Source organism: Anopheles arabiensis, chromosome 3 (assembly GCF_016920715.1).
Source record: "Anopheles arabiensis isolate DONGOLA chromosome 3, AaraD3, whole genome shotgun sequence".
NCBI lineage: Eukaryota > Metazoa > Arthropoda > Insecta > Diptera > Culicidae > Anopheles > Anopheles arabiensis.
This window is the reverse complement of record NC_053518.1, coordinates 3,398,893-3,417,841: the sequence shown is the minus strand read 5'-3', so window position 1 is coordinate 3,417,841 and position 18,949 is coordinate 3,398,893. Positions and strand designations below refer to the sequence as shown.

The window sequence follows — 18,949 nt, the reverse complement described above, 5'->3', positions numbered from 1 at the left end:
GAGCAGGAGCGCGCGCGCACGCCCGCGCACATAAACAAGAGAGCCTTTGTTGTATCGATCCTACTACCACCACCACCACACGCTGGTCAAATGCTGGTTAGAAATGAGATTGTGTGCGTGTGTGTGTGTAGCTCGAATTGCATCGCGTTGTTTACTCCGTCAGCCCTTGTGTATCTTCAACCAGACGACTAACCCCTGATAAACCTAACGAAAACTACGAAATATGACGAAATTCGGCGATATCGCGCCTCGCAACATAAACTGAGCGAAAGATAATGCGCCTCACCATATATTCCAGCTGCCCCCCCTCTTTTGCGTCGTGACTGAATTTCACACCACCAGCCCATGTTGTGGTGTGTGGGTATATGCTGTGGAAGGAAGCGGAGCATAACAAAGAAACTCATAAACGGGTCATCTGGAAAAAATCGATATGGCAAATATCGTTTAATATGTTGTTTTTTTAAATCCGAAATTTGAGAGCCGAGAGAGAGTGAGAGTTTAAACATAAAAAAGGTGTCTCTATGGGCGCTCTGCAAACGCAGAAAGTGGTAGGGATTTTCAACTACCTTTTGAATAATTTATTTATTTATTTCTTAAACATTTTGTACAACTTTTTGTTACTATTATTAAATTAATACTAATATTACTTGCGATAAACGTCGACAGAATTCAAAAGCTAAATAGAAATTCCAGTAGAATAAAACTCACAAACGATACAGCATTTTCCAATTGGATATTCCTATTGGAATGAGCAACGGACATTCGAGTTGAATCGCACTTTGCTTCTAACTCAAGTCAAACGATCAACCGCAGCTTATAAACCGAACTATATTCCCATACAACCAGAGGCGTCAGACTCGTTTTGCAGCAACAAAAAAAAACATATTTTTCCTTGGCCACACTTCGTAATTTTCCAGCAGAAATTTTCCTTTTCTGCGTACCTTACCTCAACAACGCTTAGTAAGTGCTGTTCCTGATAAAAAAGTGTCTCATCGAAACCGTGTGGGAAACACGTTCGCCACAGTTGCACACACCTGTGCTGAACGATTTTTATCGTTGCAGGGGTGAAACACACAGAGACACGCATATGGCAAGCAGCGGCCGTGGCGCTCGAAAGAACAATTTCAAACCCCCAACTCGCGAGAGACCCGTGCGAGAGAGCAAACCGTGAATTCGTGAAGCAGCAGCAGCAGCAGCAGCAGTAGCAAGCAACAAAAGCCGGCTGAGGTCGGGATTCCATTGCGGGATTTGCAGTGGAAAATCGGTCTTCGGTCTTCTTACGGACGCGCGCGCGGCCCCGACTTCTGACGACACTTGTGGGTTTGAAAACCTATTTTTCCTACGGCCCACAGTAGGCTGATAGGCGTTCCTGCTTTTCAGAAGCAAAAGTGTGCGCGTGTGTGTTAAGGTTTTTCACGGAAAACTCGAAACCAGCCCGTGGGAGGCGCCGATCGAGCACGGGCGGTTAGGTGTGGACATAAAGTGGCTCACAATATCGCATTACGGTTGGAAAAGGGGTTGTACGGGAAAATCGCTTTTCCCTGGCGCGCCCTACACAACACCGTTCGTGTGAAAACGTGTTTCGGCAGGGGTTGCTTTGCTCGTTGGACTCGTCGAGAGGTAGCAGAAGGAAAAAAGCGGTATGCAAAACGTACCAACAAAGCAGCACACAGCAGTGTCGCCATTTGACGAAGGAGGGCGTTAATAGGATTGTGTGTGTCACGGTTAGCTGCCCATCTGCGGGCACCACAAACGCGCCACAGCGAAGGATAATCGTAAGACGACGTAAAGCAGCTGGCCAGGAAAGGATCACTTTGGTGCATTTCCGTCGATAAAGTTCGCGGTATTCTTCTTCCCATCCGTGCGGCGCCCGTGTGTGTCAAACCGCGCTGCTGCTGAAGCGAAAGAGCGAACATTTGGGTGTGTGTGTGTGTGTGTGTGTGCTTGTGTGTATGTGAGTGCGGCTTGCGGTGGCTGACGGCGTGCGGACGTACCTACTACGTACACAAGCAAACGGGCAGCGCAGCGCCGCAGTGGTGGTGTAGTGTTTTGCCAGCCAACATCCGAAACGACCACGACGACCACGACACAACGACAACGACGACCACGACACAACGACAACGACGAAGACAACGACACACCACACATCAAGGCGCATCTCAACCGTTCAAAACATCAACAATGACAACGGCAAGTGATGGGCAGCAGCAACAGCAGCAGCAACAGCAGCAGCAGTCAGATCCAAAGATGTCACGGTTGCTGAAGCTTGCCCACAAGTTCAACTGCTTCTATCTGAACGGTAAGCGCTAGTTTGGCGATGGTTGGTGATTATTGGCGTCTTCCTGTGTGTCTATTGCAGATCCCCGGAGAGCCGGTGACGTCGGTCGGTGTGCTTTAGCTTTCCTTTTTCGCGAACAAAGGCCAATAAAATTCGCTTCTGTCGTCGTCGTCACAATCGGTGTGAAGGAACGATTGCATAAAACCGACAGCGGCAGCACCGGGGGACTCAGCGTAGCAAGATAAAGGGCGTGAAGACTGGGTGTGTGACGAAATGCGCGACCTCGTGTGGGCTCCAAAAAGTGTGAACGTGTGTAAAAATCGCACCTAAACCCTAAAAAAAAAACGGGACCCAAGATCAATACCAGCCGCCGTCATGCTTGTGTGTTGGAAAGAGAAACACGGCTCTGTGTGTACACAAACACAAAATTGCAACGAGCAAGCGGGGGTCGCTCCGTCCCACCTGCAAAACCGCACGACCATCCCATCGTCGCCTATCCCGCTGCGGCGAATGCGAATTGGCAGAAGAAATTTTAAAATAAACCTATGCCCTAACAAATATGCCGCGGACTCGGCACGGCCCCAAGCGCAGGCTAGCAGGAGTGAAAACAAGCTAATTAAACACTGCGTCACGTCACGCTCTACTGCCACGACATTTTCGTCCCCAAAACATCCCACCTCGTGCGCTGTGTGTGTGTGTGCGACCCTCGCGGTTGAACACCTCGCGCGCGGATCGGTGCGTACACCAGAACGAGGAGGCGCCAGCGCCATCCACACACCCAAGCGACCGACGTCCCTTCGCGTTCGTTAAGTTCAGCTATGAAAAGTTCGTTTTGCGTTTATCAGCTGTTTGACAAAAACGATAAACAACTGTTTACTTTTCTCCGCTAGTGTTGCCGCCACACAGCGTGGTGGTGGTGTTAGAGAAGCATGGCATTCCAACGTGGCGCTTTAGAACACGCAACGCAACGCCGCTAATCGCTTTGCCATCTGTTACGTACCCATTCTAATCATGCCGCTTCGTTCTCGGCCCTTTTCACCACTTCCTGCCCCCCTTTTCTCTACCAATCCCGCTAATGAGCATTGACTTTTGCAGGTTTCATGAAAGGCGACTGCCGCCCGTTCGTCGTCGACGGCCACCAGGTTGGACTGGTCAGCCAGAATGTGATCGAGCAGTTGCTCAAGTATCCCGAAGTATTTCACGTCCGTGCACCGGAGCATGGCAAGCAGGTACGCGCGGAACAAGGGACAGCTATTCGGGCGGGGCTGGGAGGGAACGATACGATAATATACACACCCTATCAAGGGCTTTTGGGGTTGTCTATGCGCGATAAGCTAAATCGCGCATTCTCAGCATGATACGGATGAATTTGCACCAGCGTTCGACAATCGTTTTTGTGCGATAGTGTTGGGCGAGGAAGCGGGGGAGAGTTTCTTTACTGTACGAGGCAGTCCCAGCACTTCACAGTTCTAATGTGAATTTGTTTTTTCCGCCCCTTGCAGAACATTGTCGAATTGAATCCAGCGTTTCGGGATTACAACACGCGCTCGGAGCAGGTGGAAAGGATACTGCGCGAGTTCCGGGAGCAGGGCATGTTTGTTGCGCTGAAAGGATGGCGCGATGAGTGCTACGACGTCAAGTCGTCCACCGGCTCGCTGCTAAAGATGGACCGGTCGGCCACGTGCCTGTTCGGGGTGCGCAACTACGGCGTGGAGATTAACGGGTACGTGCGCCACCCGACCAAGGGCCTCTGCATCTGGCTGCAGCAGCGCTCCGACACCAAGCAGACGTGGCCCGGCAAGTGGGACAACATGGTGAGCGGCGGGCTGGCGGTCGGGTTCGGTGTGCTCGAGACGGCGATCAAGGAGGCGGCCGAGGAGGCCTCCATACCGGGGCATCTGATAAAAAATCTCGTATCCGCCGGGTGCGTGTCGTTCTTCTTCGAAAGCGAACGGGGCCTGTTCCCCAACACCGAGTTCGTGTACGATCTCGAGCTGCCCGAAGACTTTGTGCCTGACAATTCGGACGGCGAGGTGCAGAACTTTCAGCTGCTGCCGGCCCACGAATGTCTCGAGCGTGTGTTTATGCCCGACTTCAAAACCACCAGCTGCCCGGTGGTGATCGATTTTCTCATCCGCCATGGTATTATTACGCCGGAAAATGGTAATGTACACACACGCACACCAGTAATGCACAATTGCGTGATCTCTAACCCGGTGATCTGTTTCTTTTTGGTTTTTAGAATCAAACTTCACACAAGTGATCGAGTTGCTGCACGTTCCGCTGCAAAGCTTGTACACCTATCGTACAACGACAACCACGCCAAATGATGGAGAGGCCAACGCCACTGCGGCAACAACGAACCAGCGAGATCTCAGCAGCAGCAGCAGCATCAACAATGTTAAAAACAGTATCGAAAACGGTAAGCTCTAATCAATCTAGCCAACAAAACCTGCAGCAAAACCCACTAAAAGTTGAGCCATGTTGAAGGGGTGGGAAAGGAACGCTAGGAAGTTCTTAATGTACGTAATGCATGCAACGATCATGAGAAGCCACGCGCTACAAGCGCTCACGTGTTTATAACACCAGCAGTAGGAAGGCAGACAAGACTCGATGGGGGAATGGTAAACGATTAAGAATGGGCGTTCGCAGTTGCGTTTTATTTTACGACAGCAAAGTGAAATGCAAAACGGTTCAAAGGGAAAGCTCTAGCTTGCGTGCGTGCGTGCGTGCGTGCGCGCGCGCGTTATAGCGTTGTTCTTAAAACAACTTTCTTAAGCAAAAAGGCTGATAAAGCAAAACACCTGGACGGGAGTTTTAATAACAGTTAATACATTATTCTAGGAGCCGCGCGAATGCGACGCAGCTGTGCTTTAGAGAAGAGATTCGCGTTTGTCTGGTGTTTTGTTTTTAATTTGTCTGTTTTTTGTTTTAATCATTAAGCCCAAAGTAATTTTTTGTTTCGTTCTATCGCAGCATACAATGCTTATCAATGAATAATTGAATTTAAAAAATATATATGAAGATAAGCCACATTTATAGGTTAACAGACACACACACCCGTACAGCTGCAGTGGCTGCAGTGAACAGGAAAAGATATACCAAAATTCAACATGTTATCCAAGATAATTCAGAGCAGCGTACACTAAAGCGAAGGTTTAATTGCAACAAAAAAAAAAACGCTTACATGCGTCCCTTAACTCACACACAAACAGATGTATTAAGCCAGCAAGAGGGAGGATGTTTTAGTGCCCTTTCATCACATCAAAACGTAATGACAATGTGTGTTTTATTACTAATTAAGTTAAAACCCCTTTCACCCAATCGAACGGGGGCTCTTCGCGAATCGCTAATCAGAATCAGAAGATACAATGAATAATCACGTCTGGCCAAAACACCCCCAAGCAACAACAACAACAACAGCAAGCAATCAATTAGTCGTGTTAAATAAGCAAGAAAACAATCGTGCATAATCACGCGTGCCACGTTCTTCTTCGGTATTATTATGTCCAATCAGAACACATCCGACGTAAAACTAGGCCTTTTTACACACTGTTGGTTTGTCATTGTATTACCGTTTAACAATCGTTTCTGATTATTTAGAATCACGTGTTGCGGCGCGCGCTCGCGCTCTTCTGTAACGTTGATTGGTTTAGCGTTAGCTTTTAAGCATGTGTGTAGCGTTTAAAAACAAAAGAAAAAAGGACGGTGAATTAAAAGTAGGACCATGGAGTAGGGTAATTTGATGGAAACGGATAGAGAGCGGAGCGATAGAGAAGACAACATTCGAATGAACAAGTTGAATAGATAGGTAAAAATGGAACTTTTTGCATTCACACATTTGGTTATAGTTTTTTGTTTGTTTGTGCAAAACACGACGACCGCAGGCGGAAGCGTATCTGTGTTCGGTCAAACTGTGTTCGACTTACTAACTTCACTGTGCCATCATCAGCCCTCTCAGAGCTTTACACGACCTGACCAAGACTTTTACTAACCCTCTTCAATCCGCAACACACATGACGACGAACTTTAACATGATCGCATCACATTCACTGCTCGCTCCGTTGCTGTGAAAAGACACAGCTTGATTTGTAAGCGCTTACAATGTCTTATAATTGTATTATTTATAGTTACGCACAGATATATACGTATGTGTACCGTGTACCGTTTACAACTTGTTCCATTCGCAACCTACGAAAAAACTGTGGAACATTCGCGTCCCACGCCCAAGAAGGACTGAAGAAGGCTAGGATAGTATCCCCCCTTTTTTGCGTTGTAGTTTCATTGCCGTTACTCTATGCCTTTCGATATAAACACAAAAAAAAAACACACAAAAACTATTAAGGAGAAAAAGCAAAACATCGAAACGTAACTTCACTCTGCGGGAATTGGGAACGTGGGGAGGAGGGATTGACGCGTGATTGGGAACGAGCGGAGGAAATATTTATTGTATTGAACCTAGAATCTGTTCTTTCTTGTATACCCATTAAAAACGATATTGAAAACAGGAAACGATGTGCTAGTTCTGTTCCGAACGGTCCTCACTTGAGCATGTGTGTCCATCGTGATCGCAGGTAGATCGAGCATTCTAAGTTATGATTTGTAGTTTGGTTTATTTTGCAATCGCGTCGGCATTCACTATTTACACTCTCATATAAGTTAGGTTGATCACATTGTCAAGATACTGCTTTGGCGCTGCTCCCAATGCTCTTGCTACAGTTCATCCTTTGGCGCGGCAGGATCTTCTCCGTCGCTTAGCTCAGTGGGATGGGGCTCGCCTTCCCGAGTTGAAGAGAAGCTAGGCGGATCCAACTGTTGTTCCGGCACGCCCGTATCATCCGATGACGCTGCAGTAGTGGAACGAAAGAGCATACATCACACACAAACACTCGAACGCAAACACAGGAGTGTGAGGACGTTACCAAAGTATGGGAGAGTTTCTGTTACTGTTTGTTACGAGTTTATTTTATTCGTTTTACCTAAAATGTCACCCCTATGCACTTTGTTTCACTCATTCACTCATCATTTCAGACTTAATGGCGATCGATGCCGTGCCATGGGATCTTTTGTTCTGATTACTTAGTCGTAGAGAAAGGATTCGCTTGCTCTTAAAAGTTTAATACGTGTGGAAGAGAGCCGATTCCATAAGTCTGATTTGTCCAATCAACACCAACACTTTGCTTTGCGTATCTCAAAACTAAAAATGGTCGTCCTAGGACAGCACCAAAAATAACCGCACAACCTTCTTTCATAAAAGTGTCGAAGATAAAATTGAGCCCGTCTTCCCGTCCCACGTGTACCTCGGCGAATCATGCATGGGTGCGCTCTGTACAAGCACACGCCGAGTGGAAGTTGTTCTATTTTTAATGCTGCTGTAGAATCTCGTCTAAAATCCGCGGCGAAGGTGCCGCCGGTTGCTGCGGGGCCGTGTTGAGCCAGTACTCCGAAACGGAAATGTAAACCGCGACGGCCAGACCGACCAGCGCCGCCAGCCAGGTCGAGTTCTGTAGCACGATGCACGTGGCAATGCACAGACCGAGGTAGGTGAGGTAGCGCGTAAAGGTGGCGTACTGGTTGCGCTTCTCGTTGGACGTATCTGTTTGGTGTTGCGGACGAACAAAGGGCGTTAGTCACGCATCGGCCACGGCCAAAAGGCATACATTCCAGAGAAATAAATCACAACAAAATGGGGAAAAAATGGAACGTTGCAAACAAAATTCAACTCATAGCTCAAACCAACAGAAAAGGTACAATGATAATCATACAAAGCAACGTGAACACAAGAGCAACTTTCAAGCGGATCAACACTAATGCATGCAGAGATGGAAGGAAACGGTTTAAAACATGCCTCGAAGCTTACCTGTACACATTCCGTCCCGCAGCTCGTATCCTTCGGCACATTTTTCACACAAATCTGGACCATCGCCATTACAGCCTTCGCACGACTTATCACACTCTGGAGCGAGAAACGAATGTAATTAATCATTAGCCAATCTTATCAGTAAAAGTCGAGCACCGAGGGAAAAGCCCTCAGACTTACCCAAACAGCTGTACGAGCCTTCATTGTTCACGCAAAACTGCTGCTTCGTGCATGGAGCCTCCTTAATGCATTCGTCCACATCCACACAGCCACCGCGGGCACTGTCCATCACCCAGCCGCTGCGACAAACCCGGCACGAGTTGGGCCCGGCCCCGGTACAGCCGCCGGCCGCACACGCCTTATGGCACCGGCTGCACAGTAGCTTCGTCTCGTCCCGGAATGCCTGATAGTGCTCCTCGCTGCAGCTATCACAGTTGTCGCCCGTGTATCCCTCGTCGCAGGCACACTTCCCATTGCCCTTGCGGGTGCCGTTGCCCTTACATTTCCCGTTGCCGAAGCAGGTCGGGCACGGTTCACAGTTCGGGCCGTAGAATCCGTCCGGACAGCAGACGGCGGCCTGCTCCACACACAGCCACCGGTGCAGATCGGGCTGCGTGATTTGATGGTTTTTCCACCACTCCTCTATCTGCGTTTCGTAGTCTTCCGCCAGCTGATGGCACTGGTCCTCACCCCGCACTATGTCCGTGCAGAGCCGCTCCTGGATCTCGACCAGCCGCAGTTCACTGGTTTTGTAGCTGCCCAACCGTTCCTCTTCCCAGGCCGCATCGCCACCATCGTGCTTGGCCCGTTCCGTTCGCTTGATGCCGTCGCGGAACGAATTCACCAGCACGGTGCACGCCTTGCAGGGGGGCAGTTTTTCAGTCTTAAGTTTGTCCTTCTTGGTGCCTCCTCCGGCGGACAGCGAGGGTGGTTTCGGTATGTCCCCGAGGGATAGCGTTGGAAGCAGGGCCACGAGCAGCAGGCTGGCCACAATCGCTCTCGAATGTCGCATCACGGACACGTGTATTCTTTCTTTGGAGGTGTACGAGAAACGATTCTTCCACGTTGCCTTCTTTGTCGATGGTTCTGGATTCGCTACGGGACGGTGATAACGCACAGCACACAGTCAGCCGACCACACACCCTGCCTGGGTAGCTTTAGGCACGAAAGACGAACACAGATCTGTGGTAACGAAAAATCGATAAATATCGGATTTCAGGTACATGAACCCGCAGGTGGAATGTTGTATGAAAATTTGCTCATAATGCCCGGAAATGTATATTTCCTAAACTCTCAAGCTGATGGTCGCTTAAGAGCAACGTTTTTCACCCTCCGGTTGGGGTAGTAAAGTACAGAAAATAGGAAAATTTGTCGTTCCAAATACTCACCAGTAGTTGGGTCGACAGCACGGAAGAAACACACAAAATCCCTTTTCTCTGCGCCTCGGGCAGGGTGGAGGAGGGCTCGATGCCGGGGTTTTGTTTTGTTGAACTGACGTGTACCTTGGTTCGCGCATTCTGCGAAAGGCTCGTCTACACTGCGTTGCGTGCCGCTGTAAAAGCACTCCCTGTGCCGCTTTTATTTACATTGCAAAAACTTTTTTTTTAGTCCAATTCATCATACAAAGATGCCTTATTTGCTTCGAAAGAAGCATTTCTGCTCCCTGAAGTGTCTTGGAATCTTTGAAAGCTTTTTAAAAGTGACAGAAAACTGTATTTTGAATTGTAAATTTCATTCTCAACGTTCGGTACCGACGTCCGAGACCACCACCTATTGGCACTATGGACTATTTTCAATGGTCAAAACGGTACACCAAACAAAAAATGTTAAAAACAATGCATTTTAGTAAGAATTAATCGGTGTGGTTGTTCAAACATGATCCAATTAATTTTAATACACTGTTCAATGTTAATTTTGTCGTTTTAAACATTCCTGTATCGTAGTTTTCAATACGTACCGCATCCTGCCAACGCAGCAATAAACCAACGCCAATGAACCCCTCGATGACGCGAGCCCACTGTGCACCGCCACAAGCGGGTAATCCAAAAGAAGCTTCTAGAATCTTGCCCTCTCACTCGCGCAGCAGCATCGACCATCGCCAGTGCGCGTGCATTTTACAGCGTTGGCCATCACTAGCGACGGTGGAACAATAATAGGTATTAACCTTAAATTTTGCCCTAGGAACTTTTGCGTCCACTCATCACCTCGGCGGCAGGGTCTGTGAAGCGAGTTGTTGTTAGCAACATTTAATTTCAATAAAACGTTTGCACCAAGCGAAGAAGCCACGCGGGACGTACCAGTTGGGCCCCGCAAGTTCTGGCCCGCGTTGTTGCTGTGCTGTGCGTTCAGTGTGTGAAAATCTTCATCTAGTTGGCGACGCCACACCGCTTCGCTACCTCTGCCAAAGCTGCCCGACAAGCCGGCTGTTGAGATACAGAACACAGATACGATACGTGCTTCGTCAGAGAAAGGCAACCCGTTTGTAGGTAAGTAGTACTGGAAGGCGAGGCCATTTTTCGCGAATGTAACATAAATTATTCGTTGGCCACTGTTTTCACCCTCATGTGTGTGCTGTTGTGCTCTCATCGCCGTAGCTCAAACGCGTCGTGAAGCAACATCATCATGGGAGACTACCAACAAGATCCGATGGTCCATCTGGAGCTGACCGGTAACACCGGCATGGTACTGCGGCGTCCGTTCGATCCGACCGCACACGATCTAGATGCATCGTTCCGGCTGACCCGCTTTGCCGACCTGAAGGGCCGCTGCTGCAAAGTGCCGAAGGAGGTGCTGGAGAAGCTGGTTTCGTCCTTGCAGCAGGACTACATGCAGGATCCCGACCAGCCGTTCATGCCGATGTCTTCGCCCCGGATCGGCATCGGGCTCGACTGTTCGGTGATTCCGCTGCGCCACGGCGGACTGTGCATGGTGCAGACGACCGACTTCTTCTACCCAATCGTGGACGATCCGTATATGATGGGCAAGATTGCGTGCGCCAACGTGCTGAGCGATCTGTACGCGATGGGAGTGACGGAGGTGGACAACATGCTGATGCTGCTCGCCGTCAGCACGAAGATGATCGAGAAAGAGCGGGACGTAGTCATTCCATTGATTATGCGTGGATTTAAGGTAATTTCGAGTGGAGCTACGCTTCGTGTTTGAGCGATCGTTAATGGCGGGCTTTTCGTTTCGTTTTAGGATTCCGCCCTGGAAGCGGGAACCAGTGTGACCGGTGGCCATAGTGTCGTTAACCCGTGGTGCACTATCGGGGGAGTAGCGACCACGATTTGCCAGCAGAACGAATTCATCGTGCCGGATAATGCTGTCGTCGGTGATGTGCTGGTGCTGACGAAAGCGCTCGGAACGCAGGTGGCCGTAAATGCGCACCAATGGTTGGACCAGTCGGAACGGTGGAACCGCATCAAGCTGGTCGTCTCGGAGGAGGACGTCCGGAAGGCGTACCACCGGGCGATGGACTCGATGTCCCGGCTGAACCGGGTCGCCGCCCGTCTCATGCACAAGTACAACGCGCACGGCGCTACCGACGTGACCGGCTTCGGGCTGCTCGGCCATGCCCAGACGCTGGCCTCGCATCAAAAGAATGAGGTATCGTTCGTCATCCACAACCTGCCGGTGATCGCCAAGATGGCTGCGGTTGCGAAGGCCTGCGGCAACATGTTCCAGCTGCTGCAGGGCCATTCGGCCGAGACGTCCGGCGGGCTGCTGATCTGTTTGCCGCGTGAGCAAGCCGCGGCCTACTGTAAGGACATTGAAAAGCAGGAGGGATGCCAGGCCTGGATCATCGGTATCGTGGAGAAGGGCAGCCGCACGGCCCGCATCATAGACAAACCGCGAGTGATTGAGGTGCCGGCAAAGGATTAAGGGAGTGTGTTGGATTTCGTTTCTTTCCTCTTTTTAATTGGCTCTTAGCTTATCATAATTCATTTGCCTGTTAACACATATACGTACGTACATTGCACTTTCGACGGACTACTACTCCGCTAATACGCGCGAACTCACAAAATACACTTTCTGATCGATGCTCGTTGCTAGAGCAACCGGCAGAAATGGCGAAGTTAGGTTGCACACATTTTTCTTGAGTTACAAACGAAACTACTTTTGCAGCAAAATGAACTCTAGGATTGACGAAGTGGTGATACAAACATGAAAATGGCTCGAGGGGTGGACGACTGAGTTATGGAACCGATGAAGATGCCAAGTGCGAGAAGGAAGGGAACATGATCTGTACCATAGTGTACGTTCGTACATACATTTTACGATATGTCCTCTGTTTTGTTTTTACGTAAAGCCACGTGAACATTTTTATAAAGCCAGGAAAATCGAGAGATAGAAAGAGTATGAAGAAAAGGAAACATTTATTATTAGCATTGCCCTTAGATTTAATCCAATGAATATCGCATAAATAAAACAAAAATCAAACACAACAACACCTTGCGAATGGATAATTTGCTACTGAAAACGATGACTTCTTACTAAATTCAGAAGCATCGAAGAGAGACATTTTCCAAAAAGAAGATAATTTCTCATCTATGTTTCGAATGTATTCGCATGAAATCAATAACTACCGTAAAGTCTTGGGATTTTGTTTACTTTTATATTACTATTTCTTTTCTGCTTGCGTTCGTGAAGAGATAACGATTTTCCGAAAGCACCATGCGCACATATCTCGTCTTCTTACACGGCGAAATATTCGTTCTTGCTCGAAAAAAGACGATCCGGCCGGTTGGGGCAGCGATTCCCATCGGGAGTGACGGCACGCAGCGAGGATGGCAGAAAACCGGCCAGCACGGAATCAACAATACACGCCTCCACCATCATCACCAACGGCAACTTCGGGCGCTTAATCCTTGCTCTCCAGAGCGGAAGCACCGGAAATAATTTCAATCAGCTCACGGGTAATGACCGCCTGTCTGGTACGGTTGAAGGTCAGCGTCAGCTTGTCAATCATCTCGCCGGCGTTCTTGGACGCGTTGTCCATGGCCGTCATACGGGAGGACTGTTCGGAGCAGGCGCCCTCCTTCATCGTGTAGAACAGCAGCGAGGCGAGCGAGAACTCCAGGTAGCTCTGGATCACTTCCGAGTCGAGCGAATCGTACACCGGCAGCTTCTCCGCCGACTCGACCGACTTGAGCGAGAAGATCGGAATGTCCGCCACCTGGTACGACACGACCGACTTGAACTTGTTGTAGATGATCTTGCCATCGGTGTACTCGTAGCCGAGGTTCAGGATGGCATTGCACAGCTTGGCCGCATCCAGGAAGGTCGGCGGCAGACGGCCGATCTCGTTCGCAACCATCTCGATGTTCTTGCCGTACAGACGCGACAGGATGGCGCGCGACTTGTCGCCGACGCAGATCACCTTGATGTTCGGGTCGGTGGCGAGCTCACCGCGAATGTAACGGGCAACGCCGGTATGCACCGCACCGCACAGACCACGGTCCGACGTGATGGCAATGTACAGCTTCTTGGAGTCTTCCTCCTTCGGCGCGACTTCGGCCTTCTCGTAGAACTGCTGCGCACCGACACCGTACGGTCTGGCCTGCTTCAGATCACGCTCAGCACGGGAATACCTGTTGGGGCGGCAAGACGGGGCATTCTAACATTCGTACACTCGAAACTACGTACACTTTCCCCCTCCCCCAATCCCAATCTGCTGCTCGGTTATACGTACTTGGCGGCGGACACCATCTTCATGGATTGGGTGATCTTCTGGATGTTCTTGACCGACTTCAGACGGATCGAAATGGCCTTCAGCGTGGCCATGCCACGGTTCTGCTGACCAAGGCATAGCTCAGCTGGCACCTGCGACAGCACGGGCACGACGGACTTGAACATGGCTGCTGGAAAGAAAACCGGAAATGCCCGGATGGTACATTACAGCGATCATTTACGATAAGCCGCTCCGATTACACAACACTTTATCCCGTGCACGGCCAGAGGGGTTGTGGTGGTGTGGCCATTGCTGTCCTGCAGCCGATATGCCGCTGAACCAAATGCCCACAACACCACCGGGAACGGTGTGTAACAGTGTAGGTGTTATGTAAGATTTTTAACATGCAAAAATACACTTTGCTGGGCGTATTTTCACCGCCGGCCGCGGTCGCTGATTATGCTCACCTGCGCTATTGGCGATTTCAACAGGAAAGTCGACGAATAAAGGTGGCCTTTTTCGGTCGTTCGGTGCAAAAGCGGATCAGAATTTTCTCATCCGATTCTACGGGTGTCAAAAGATGTCGTACAATCCGCGATTGTCAGCAGCGTTGCCAGGCTCGATCGAATGCAAAATGTGTTTTCCTATGAGTGTGTGTGTGTGTTTGTTTATGCAATGAGGTGAAATACTTCAAACTGGTTTGACTGTATTTCGCATACATTTCTATGCATTTCGTTAGGATATGTGTATATAATACTGCTCAAAGGATAGTTTCATTGTGCAATTTGCGCAATTCGTTTGATTTGGAATATTATTTGAGAAAAAGTGTTCGCCAAAAATGATAACAAAAGACCCACCAGCAGGCAGTGTTGCCAGCACGCAAGTGAATCTGTCAACCGGCAAACATCGTGCTCGGTCGCAAACAAAACATTCCACCAGGGCGGCCGCGGCTGATGCGGACGTATTGTGTATATATTTTACAAACGTTTTTAATCGCTCTAACTTGTTATTTTATGTGCCTGTTTCGTTGAGGTGCCATTTCTATTTGTGCCAATCTGCATTAAAACAAACTTAAAGGTAAAAAAGCATGAGTATTTTAAGGACCGTTTGTTGCTGCGTCATTACGTTCTTTTGTAAATACGGCATCCCTTTCTCATCGGCTTTCAGAAACAATGGATGAAATAATAACAATCATACGAGCACTGGCCATATCAAACGCTGGTAATGGCATCACTGTGGCACAACTAAATAAGGATTTTAAAAATCTCGAAGGATATTCCATCCCATACACGAAGTTTGGATTCCATTCGTTAGATGCGATGCTGCGTACAATGACCGATGCCGTACAGGTGAGTGGACAATGCATTGCAGCCTCTCTCTGTATGATTGTTCCTTTAATTTCATGCATTCCATTCGCTCAAGGTCAATGGCTTTGGATTGACCGCGATAGTACAACCGCTCACCAATGAGAAATCCCAACATGTACGAGAAATGGTGAAAAGAAGTAAAAACACTAGCAAAAAACCAATCTACAGCTACCAACCGCCATCGTACACGGCTACCCCAGTGAAAGGGAATAACAGTTACCACGACAAGCCCCAAGGAACCCAATTTACACAATTCACGTCGAACAATGGCTTACAGCGGCCTCCGCCGAGTATTGACATGCAAAAGTTCCAAGAGGACATACGGGAAGAGATGCGAAGGGCAGAGAGGCAGAGTAACGCTCTGAAAGCGATCCCAAACGTGGATGGAACACAGAGGCAAACGCAATTGAACGGCCAAGTAGAACAACGGAAACCCGTACCTATTGGTGGTCACAAGCTGACCCCGTCTCATAACAAGAATGTCCAAAGCAATGCGACAAGCAGGGAAACCATCGCTGTACCCTCCCCAAAAGTGGAAAGTATGATGACGAATGGTGTGAAAGTTCCCGTGAGCGGTAGCACTGCACCGAAACAGAAGGACGAAAGCGTCATTCAGATGCCCGTTGATGCTATGACTGCAAGGGAAGCGGTTGCGGAAACGATTCTGCCAGCTCATTTGAAACCGAAAACCGTCCATAAGGCGGTTGTGACGGCAGCCCTCAATCCCAAGCATTTGCACGTACACTTGGTGGAACAAACGGAAAAGTTACAGAGCTTTGCGCCTTACATTGACTCCATCTACCGCACGAAGGCGTCCAGCGACGAATGGCTCGTGCCGGAAGCGATGGCAAAGGCTGGTCTGTACTGTGCAGCCAAATACTACAACCAGTGGTATCGAGCAAAGATTATGGGTGGAATCAATCACCAGCGCGTGCTGTTGCTGTACATCGACTACGGATACCTGCGGTACGTGCGATTGTGCGATGTGAGATTCCTGGCACGAGAACTGGCATCGATACCGCCACAAGCGCTCCAGGTTTCGTTGGAATATGTGAAACCAGCACACGGCACGTGGAGTGACGCGTGCTGTGACCAGCTGGCTACATTGGTTCATCGTAAAGTGCTGGATATGGTCATTGTCAGCAGGAACCAGGAGGTAAGTAGTACACGTGTGCTGGTTTCGATTCGTTTTTAACAAAAAACCTAATTTCACCCCGTTCTTTACGAATTATTGCAGGATTGCACGGTGGATGTGATACTTACGTGTTCGCTAAACAGTCCAATCGATTCGCTGATACGCAATCCGGACGAGAGTACGCTGAACAGACAGCTTGCGCTGCGTAGTGATACCGCCTGGTCGTTGGCAGAGTAATGCAACCGAACCGATGTTATCATAAGTGGACTTATTTTTTAGAATATGAACAAAGCGACAAGGTGATACGGGCCAGGCCCGTTCGTTCAGAAATTGAATAAAATGACAAGCAATGAAGCGTACACTTGGGTGTTTTCTTTCGACTTTTGAAGAAGCATTGTTTGGTGTAATAACATTTAAATGTTTTTATTAAACTCATCTGTATTTCTAGAGAAGAAACATTTAACAAACAGAATGTTAACACATTTACTGCGCCTTACCAACTCTATCTATCTGGCTGTATCATTCCATTCAACGTTTTTCTCAAACAAAAACTACGAAGGAAGATCTACCTACCAATACTATCGTTCGTAACTTTTCCCGCGCTGGGAAAATTACATATTTCTGATATTACTTCGCACGCTTTCTGGTGTTTTGGTATTGATTCGATAGGTCGCAATTCTGGCACTTAGCTTTACATTTGACAGTATCAAACGAGCTGGTACGAATGCGAAAGTTCAAATAAATGATATTCGCAAATATTCTAAAGAACAAAAACCTGTTTGTATTATAAATTAATAAAAAATATGAAAATGATAAAAATAAAAATAAGGAAACGGACCGATTTGAATTTTAAGGATTGAAAAAGAAATAATCCATTAAAAGCATGGAAATTACTATGAAACATTGTTTACCCCAAACCAGCTGGAGACACTACTGTTGTTCAGCAAATAAAACAAAGATGGAATGTTTTTCCTAGTAGGCACTGGCCGAACTGTAGGGTAGCTGAGCGGAGCTAAGACATTAGGAGTTCAGATTTTTCCATTTCATTTTAACCACTTCATACGAGTGGTGCTATTGGAAGATCTGCAGGGGCTACATGCACTCCCACAGATGTGTTATTATACCCTCCTAAACTGCCCTCAAATTCAAATTGTACCAAGTTTCATAAACAACAGGTTCCCTTCCCTTTGTAATAGGACAATTTTAAACATTTCATTTCAACTTTCCGACAATCCATAGCACCTAAAATTTAGTAGTAATTATTTCCCATACCTTGGAGGAAGTACCCGTACTGATCGTAGCCGTACGAGGCATTGTAATTACACTCCCAGGCGCCATCGGTGTACATGTTGGTCTGGAAGTTACCGTAGCCGTAGCTCGAATAGTAATTCTGCAGGCTCGGATAACAACCACCTCCAGTGGAAAAGTTGCCCCCGAAATGCTCATTCCCATAGAACTGCGAGTAGTAACTGTTCCAGCAGTCGCTAGTAAAATCGTTGCCATTCCCGTAGAACGGCGTTGAGGCTCGCTTGTTGCTCCACTCATTCTGTCCTTTACGTCCGGGCTTCTGGTTATTGGCGTGACGTTGCTGATTACCGTTGCAATTGTTCTGGTACTGTTGTGCGTTCTGGTAGTAACCATACTGATTGCCCCACGACTGCCACTGCTGCTGCTGCTGCTGCTGCTGTGTGTTCTGACCGTACGAGGTATTAAGCACCGGTTGTATCGCATTCCAAAACATGTTGAACTGTTCGTTTACATCGTTGGGGATAGTGATGGTTAAATTTTCTCGCTTTTTCTTGGACGACGATGCCGTTGCAGGCCTTTTCTGACCAGCATTCGCGGCCCGTCCTGTACCATTGTGCTGGTAGTTGTTGTTAGTGTTGTAGTTGGTGTTGTTGTAGTTGTTGTAGTTGTAGTTATTGTTTTTGCCGTAACTGTTGCTCCTTGCCGCAACTACTGGTTTGGGCTTGGGCAGAGGGTTCGACGCTGTTTTACGAACGTAAGGAGCAGTGTATTTCGGTTTCTTCTTTTTGTTCTTCTTACTTTTTTCTACCATCTCGAGGATGTGTTGGGTTTTCTCCGACGTGACCGGATACACCGTGGCACCAGTTCCGATGCCCATCACCTGTTTCAGAAGCAAACGAGAGCAATTTGACAAATACAACAAGCACATTAAATGCACAAACTTACCTTTACGACATCGGTCATGGTACGCAGCATAGCATCCAGGGATTGGAATCCGTGTTCACGGAACGGTATGTTGCGTCCTTCAAGGCTTTTGAAGTCTCGATCGAGCTGATACTCGCTCATGCCCCGCTCGGCGTTGGAGATGACCAGCGAGCGTAGGATTGCCTTTAATTCCTTCATTTCGATGCAGACGGTAATACCACAGCCACTGTTCACTAATTTCAGTTAGTTTTAACCAGCTCTGAATGCTCTTCTGTGGGATTCAGAGGCAATTCCAGACGCAACTTCCAACTGCGCCAGCCTACGAACGTTTCAGTCAGCATACAGCAGTCAGTGCGCGTCCTGCTCCGTTCCGGATAAAAAGTGCTGAATTTGAGTGCTGTTGTAGTGGTAGCAGCAAATTTGACAGCTTTGGGGTGCTGCAGACGGGTAAACTCCGTTTCAATGT

General features: G+C 48.4%; 6 protein-coding genes across 9 annotated transcripts; 3 read left to right on the top strand and 3 right to left on the bottom strand.

Annotated features, from left to right (window-relative positions):
- Window positions 1–1,060: 1,060 nt before the first annotated feature.
- On the top strand, window positions 1,061–6,790 carry LOC120901284 (uncharacterized protein YJR142W). 2 transcript variants are annotated; one of them, XM_040309017.1, is made up of 4 exons: window positions 1,061–2,299; window positions 3,374–3,507; window positions 3,781–4,441; window positions 4,521–6,790. In XM_040309017.1, the coding sequence occupies exons 1-4, from the start codon at window positions 2,182–2,184 to the stop codon at window positions 4,709–4,711; spliced, it is 1,104 nt and encodes a 367-aa protein (XP_040164951.1). In that variant the 5' UTR covers window positions 1,061–2,181; the 3' UTR covers window positions 4,712–6,790. The 2 variants fall into 2 exon arrangements, with proteins under 2 accessions (XP_040164951.1, XP_040164952.1); XM_040309018.1 differs by lacking the exon at window positions 1,061–2,299 and adding an exon at window positions 2,546–3,269.
- An 81-nt stretch (window positions 6,791–6,871) lies between these two features.
- On the bottom strand, window positions 6,872–9,659 carry LOC120901283 (cysteine-rich with EGF-like domain protein 2). Of its 2 annotated transcripts, none has more exons than XM_040309016.1 (4): window positions 9,527–9,659; window positions 8,319–9,320; window positions 8,139–8,234; window positions 6,872–7,125 (listed from the first exon to the last, which is right to left on the bottom strand). In XM_040309016.1, exons 2-4 carry the CDS (start codon window positions 9,148–9,150, stop codon window positions 6,992–6,994), a joined length of 1,062 nt encoding a protein of 353 aa, XP_040164950.1. In that variant the 5' UTR covers window positions 9,151–9,320; window positions 9,527–9,659; the 3' UTR covers window positions 6,872–6,991. The 2 variants fall into 2 exon arrangements, with proteins under 2 accessions (XP_040164950.1, XP_040164949.1); XM_040309015.1 differs by lacking the exon at window positions 6,872–7,125 and adding an exon at window positions 7,222–7,874.
- Window positions 9,660–10,201: 542 nt separating this feature from the next.
- On the top strand, window positions 10,202–12,586 carry LOC120904223 (inactive selenide, water dikinase-like protein). The gene is made up of 3 exons (XM_040314050.1): window positions 10,202–10,624; window positions 10,733–11,267; window positions 11,337–12,586. Exons 2-3 carry the CDS (start codon window positions 10,761–10,763, stop codon window positions 12,018–12,020), a joined length of 1,191 nt encoding a protein of 396 aa, XP_040169984.1. The 5' UTR covers window positions 10,202–10,624; window positions 10,733–10,760; the 3' UTR covers window positions 12,021–12,586.
- Window positions 12,587–12,731: 145 nt separating this feature from the next.
- On the bottom strand, window positions 12,732–14,425 carry LOC120904225 (ATP synthase subunit gamma, mitochondrial). 2 transcript variants are annotated; one of them, XM_040314053.1, is made up of 3 exons: window positions 14,277–14,425; window positions 13,831–13,999; window positions 12,732–13,729 (listed from the first exon to the last, which is right to left on the bottom strand). In XM_040314053.1, exons 2-3 carry the CDS (start codon window positions 13,992–13,994, stop codon window positions 13,000–13,002), a joined length of 894 nt encoding a protein of 297 aa, XP_040169987.1. In that variant the 5' UTR covers window positions 13,995–13,999; window positions 14,277–14,425; the 3' UTR covers window positions 12,732–12,999. The 2 variants fall into 2 exon arrangements, with proteins under 2 accessions (XP_040169987.1, XP_040169986.1); XM_040314052.1 differs by having other exon boundaries at window positions 13,831–13,996; window positions 14,277–14,424.
- A 266-nt stretch (window positions 14,426–14,691) lies between these two features.
- Window positions 14,692–16,672, top strand: LOC120904222. The gene is made up of 4 exons (XM_040314049.1): window positions 14,692–14,886; window positions 14,977–15,158; window positions 15,232–16,332; window positions 16,414–16,672. Exons 2-4 carry the CDS (start codon window positions 14,982–14,984, stop codon window positions 16,546–16,548), a joined length of 1,413 nt encoding a protein of 470 aa, XP_040169983.1. The 5' UTR covers window positions 14,692–14,886; window positions 14,977–14,981; the 3' UTR covers window positions 16,549–16,672.
- Window positions 16,673–16,713: 41 nt separating this feature from the next.
- Window positions 16,714–18,949, bottom strand: LOC120904224 (putative uncharacterized protein DDB_G0267716). Its single transcript, XM_040314051.1, has 2 exons — window positions 18,505–18,949; window positions 16,714–18,439 (listed from the first exon to the last, which is right to left on the bottom strand). The coding sequence occupies exons 1-2, from the start codon at window positions 18,679–18,681 to the stop codon at window positions 17,561–17,563; spliced, it is 1,056 nt and encodes a 351-aa protein (XP_040169985.1). The 5' UTR covers window positions 18,682–18,949; the 3' UTR covers window positions 16,714–17,560.

What these genes read in the sequence shown, in the direction of transcription:
- LOC120901284 (XM_040309017.1), top strand. Translation starts at nt 2,182, where the DNA reads ATGACAACGGCAAGTGATGGGCAGCAGCAACAGCAGCAGCAACAGCAG. An exon ending in CACCGGAGCATGGCAAGCAG is followed by an intron (nt 3,508 to 3,780) that starts GTACGCGCGGAA and finishes CGCCCCTTGCAG; the next exon opens with AACATTGTCGAATTGAATCC. An exon ending in TATTATTACGCCGGAAAATG is followed by an intron (nt 4,442 to 4,520) that starts GTAATGTACACA and finishes TTTGGTTTTTAG; the next exon opens with AATCAAACTTCACACAAGTG.
- LOC120901283 (XM_040309015.1), bottom strand. Translation starts at nt 9,150, where the DNA reads ATGCGACATTCGAGAGCGATTGTGGCCAGCCTGCTGCTCGTGGCCCTG. An exon ending in AGGCTCGTACAGCTGTTTGG is followed by an intron (nt 8,235 to 8,318) that starts GTAAGTCTGAGG and finishes TTCTCGCTCCAG; the next exon opens with AGTGTGATAAGTCGTGCGAA. An exon ending in GCGGGACGGAATGTGTACAG is followed by an intron (nt 7,875 to 8,138) that starts GTAAGCTTCGAG and finishes AACACCAAACAG; the next exon opens with ATACGTCCAACGAGAAGCGC.
- LOC120904223 (XM_040314050.1), top strand. Translation starts at nt 10,761, where the DNA reads ATGGGAGACTACCAACAAGATCCGATGGTCCATCTGGAGCTGACCGGT. An exon ending in TGATTATGCGTGGATTTAAG is followed by an intron (nt 11,268 to 11,336) that starts GTAATTTCGAGT and finishes GTTTCGTTTTAG; the next exon opens with GATTCCGCCCTGGAAGCGGG.
- LOC120904225 (XM_040314053.1), bottom strand. Translation starts at nt 13,994, where the DNA reads ATGTTCAAGTCCGTCGTGCCCGTGCTGTCGCAGGTGCCAGCTGAGCTA. An exon ending in AAGATGGTGTCCGCCGCCAA is followed by an intron (nt 13,730 to 13,830) that starts GTACGTATAACC and finishes CCGCCCCAACAG; the next exon opens with GTATTCCCGTGCTGAGCGTG.
- LOC120904222 (XM_040314049.1), top strand. Translation starts at nt 14,982, where the DNA reads ATGGATGAAATAATAACAATCATACGAGCACTGGCCATATCAAACGCT. An exon ending in CAATGACCGATGCCGTACAG is followed by an intron (nt 15,159 to 15,231) that starts GTGAGTGGACAA and finishes CATTCGCTCAAG; the next exon opens with GTCAATGGCTTTGGATTGAC. An exon ending in TTGTCAGCAGGAACCAGGAG is followed by an intron (nt 16,333 to 16,413) that starts GTAAGTAGTACA and finishes GAATTATTGCAG; the next exon opens with GATTGCACGGTGGATGTGAT.
- LOC120904224 (XM_040314051.1), bottom strand. Translation starts at nt 18,681, where the DNA reads ATGAAGGAATTAAAGGCAATCCTACGCTCGCTGGTCATCTCCAACGCC. An exon ending in CCATGACCGATGTCGTAAAG is followed by an intron (nt 18,440 to 18,504) that starts GTAAGTTTGTGC and finishes CTTCTGAAACAG; the next exon opens with GTGATGGGCATCGGAACTGG.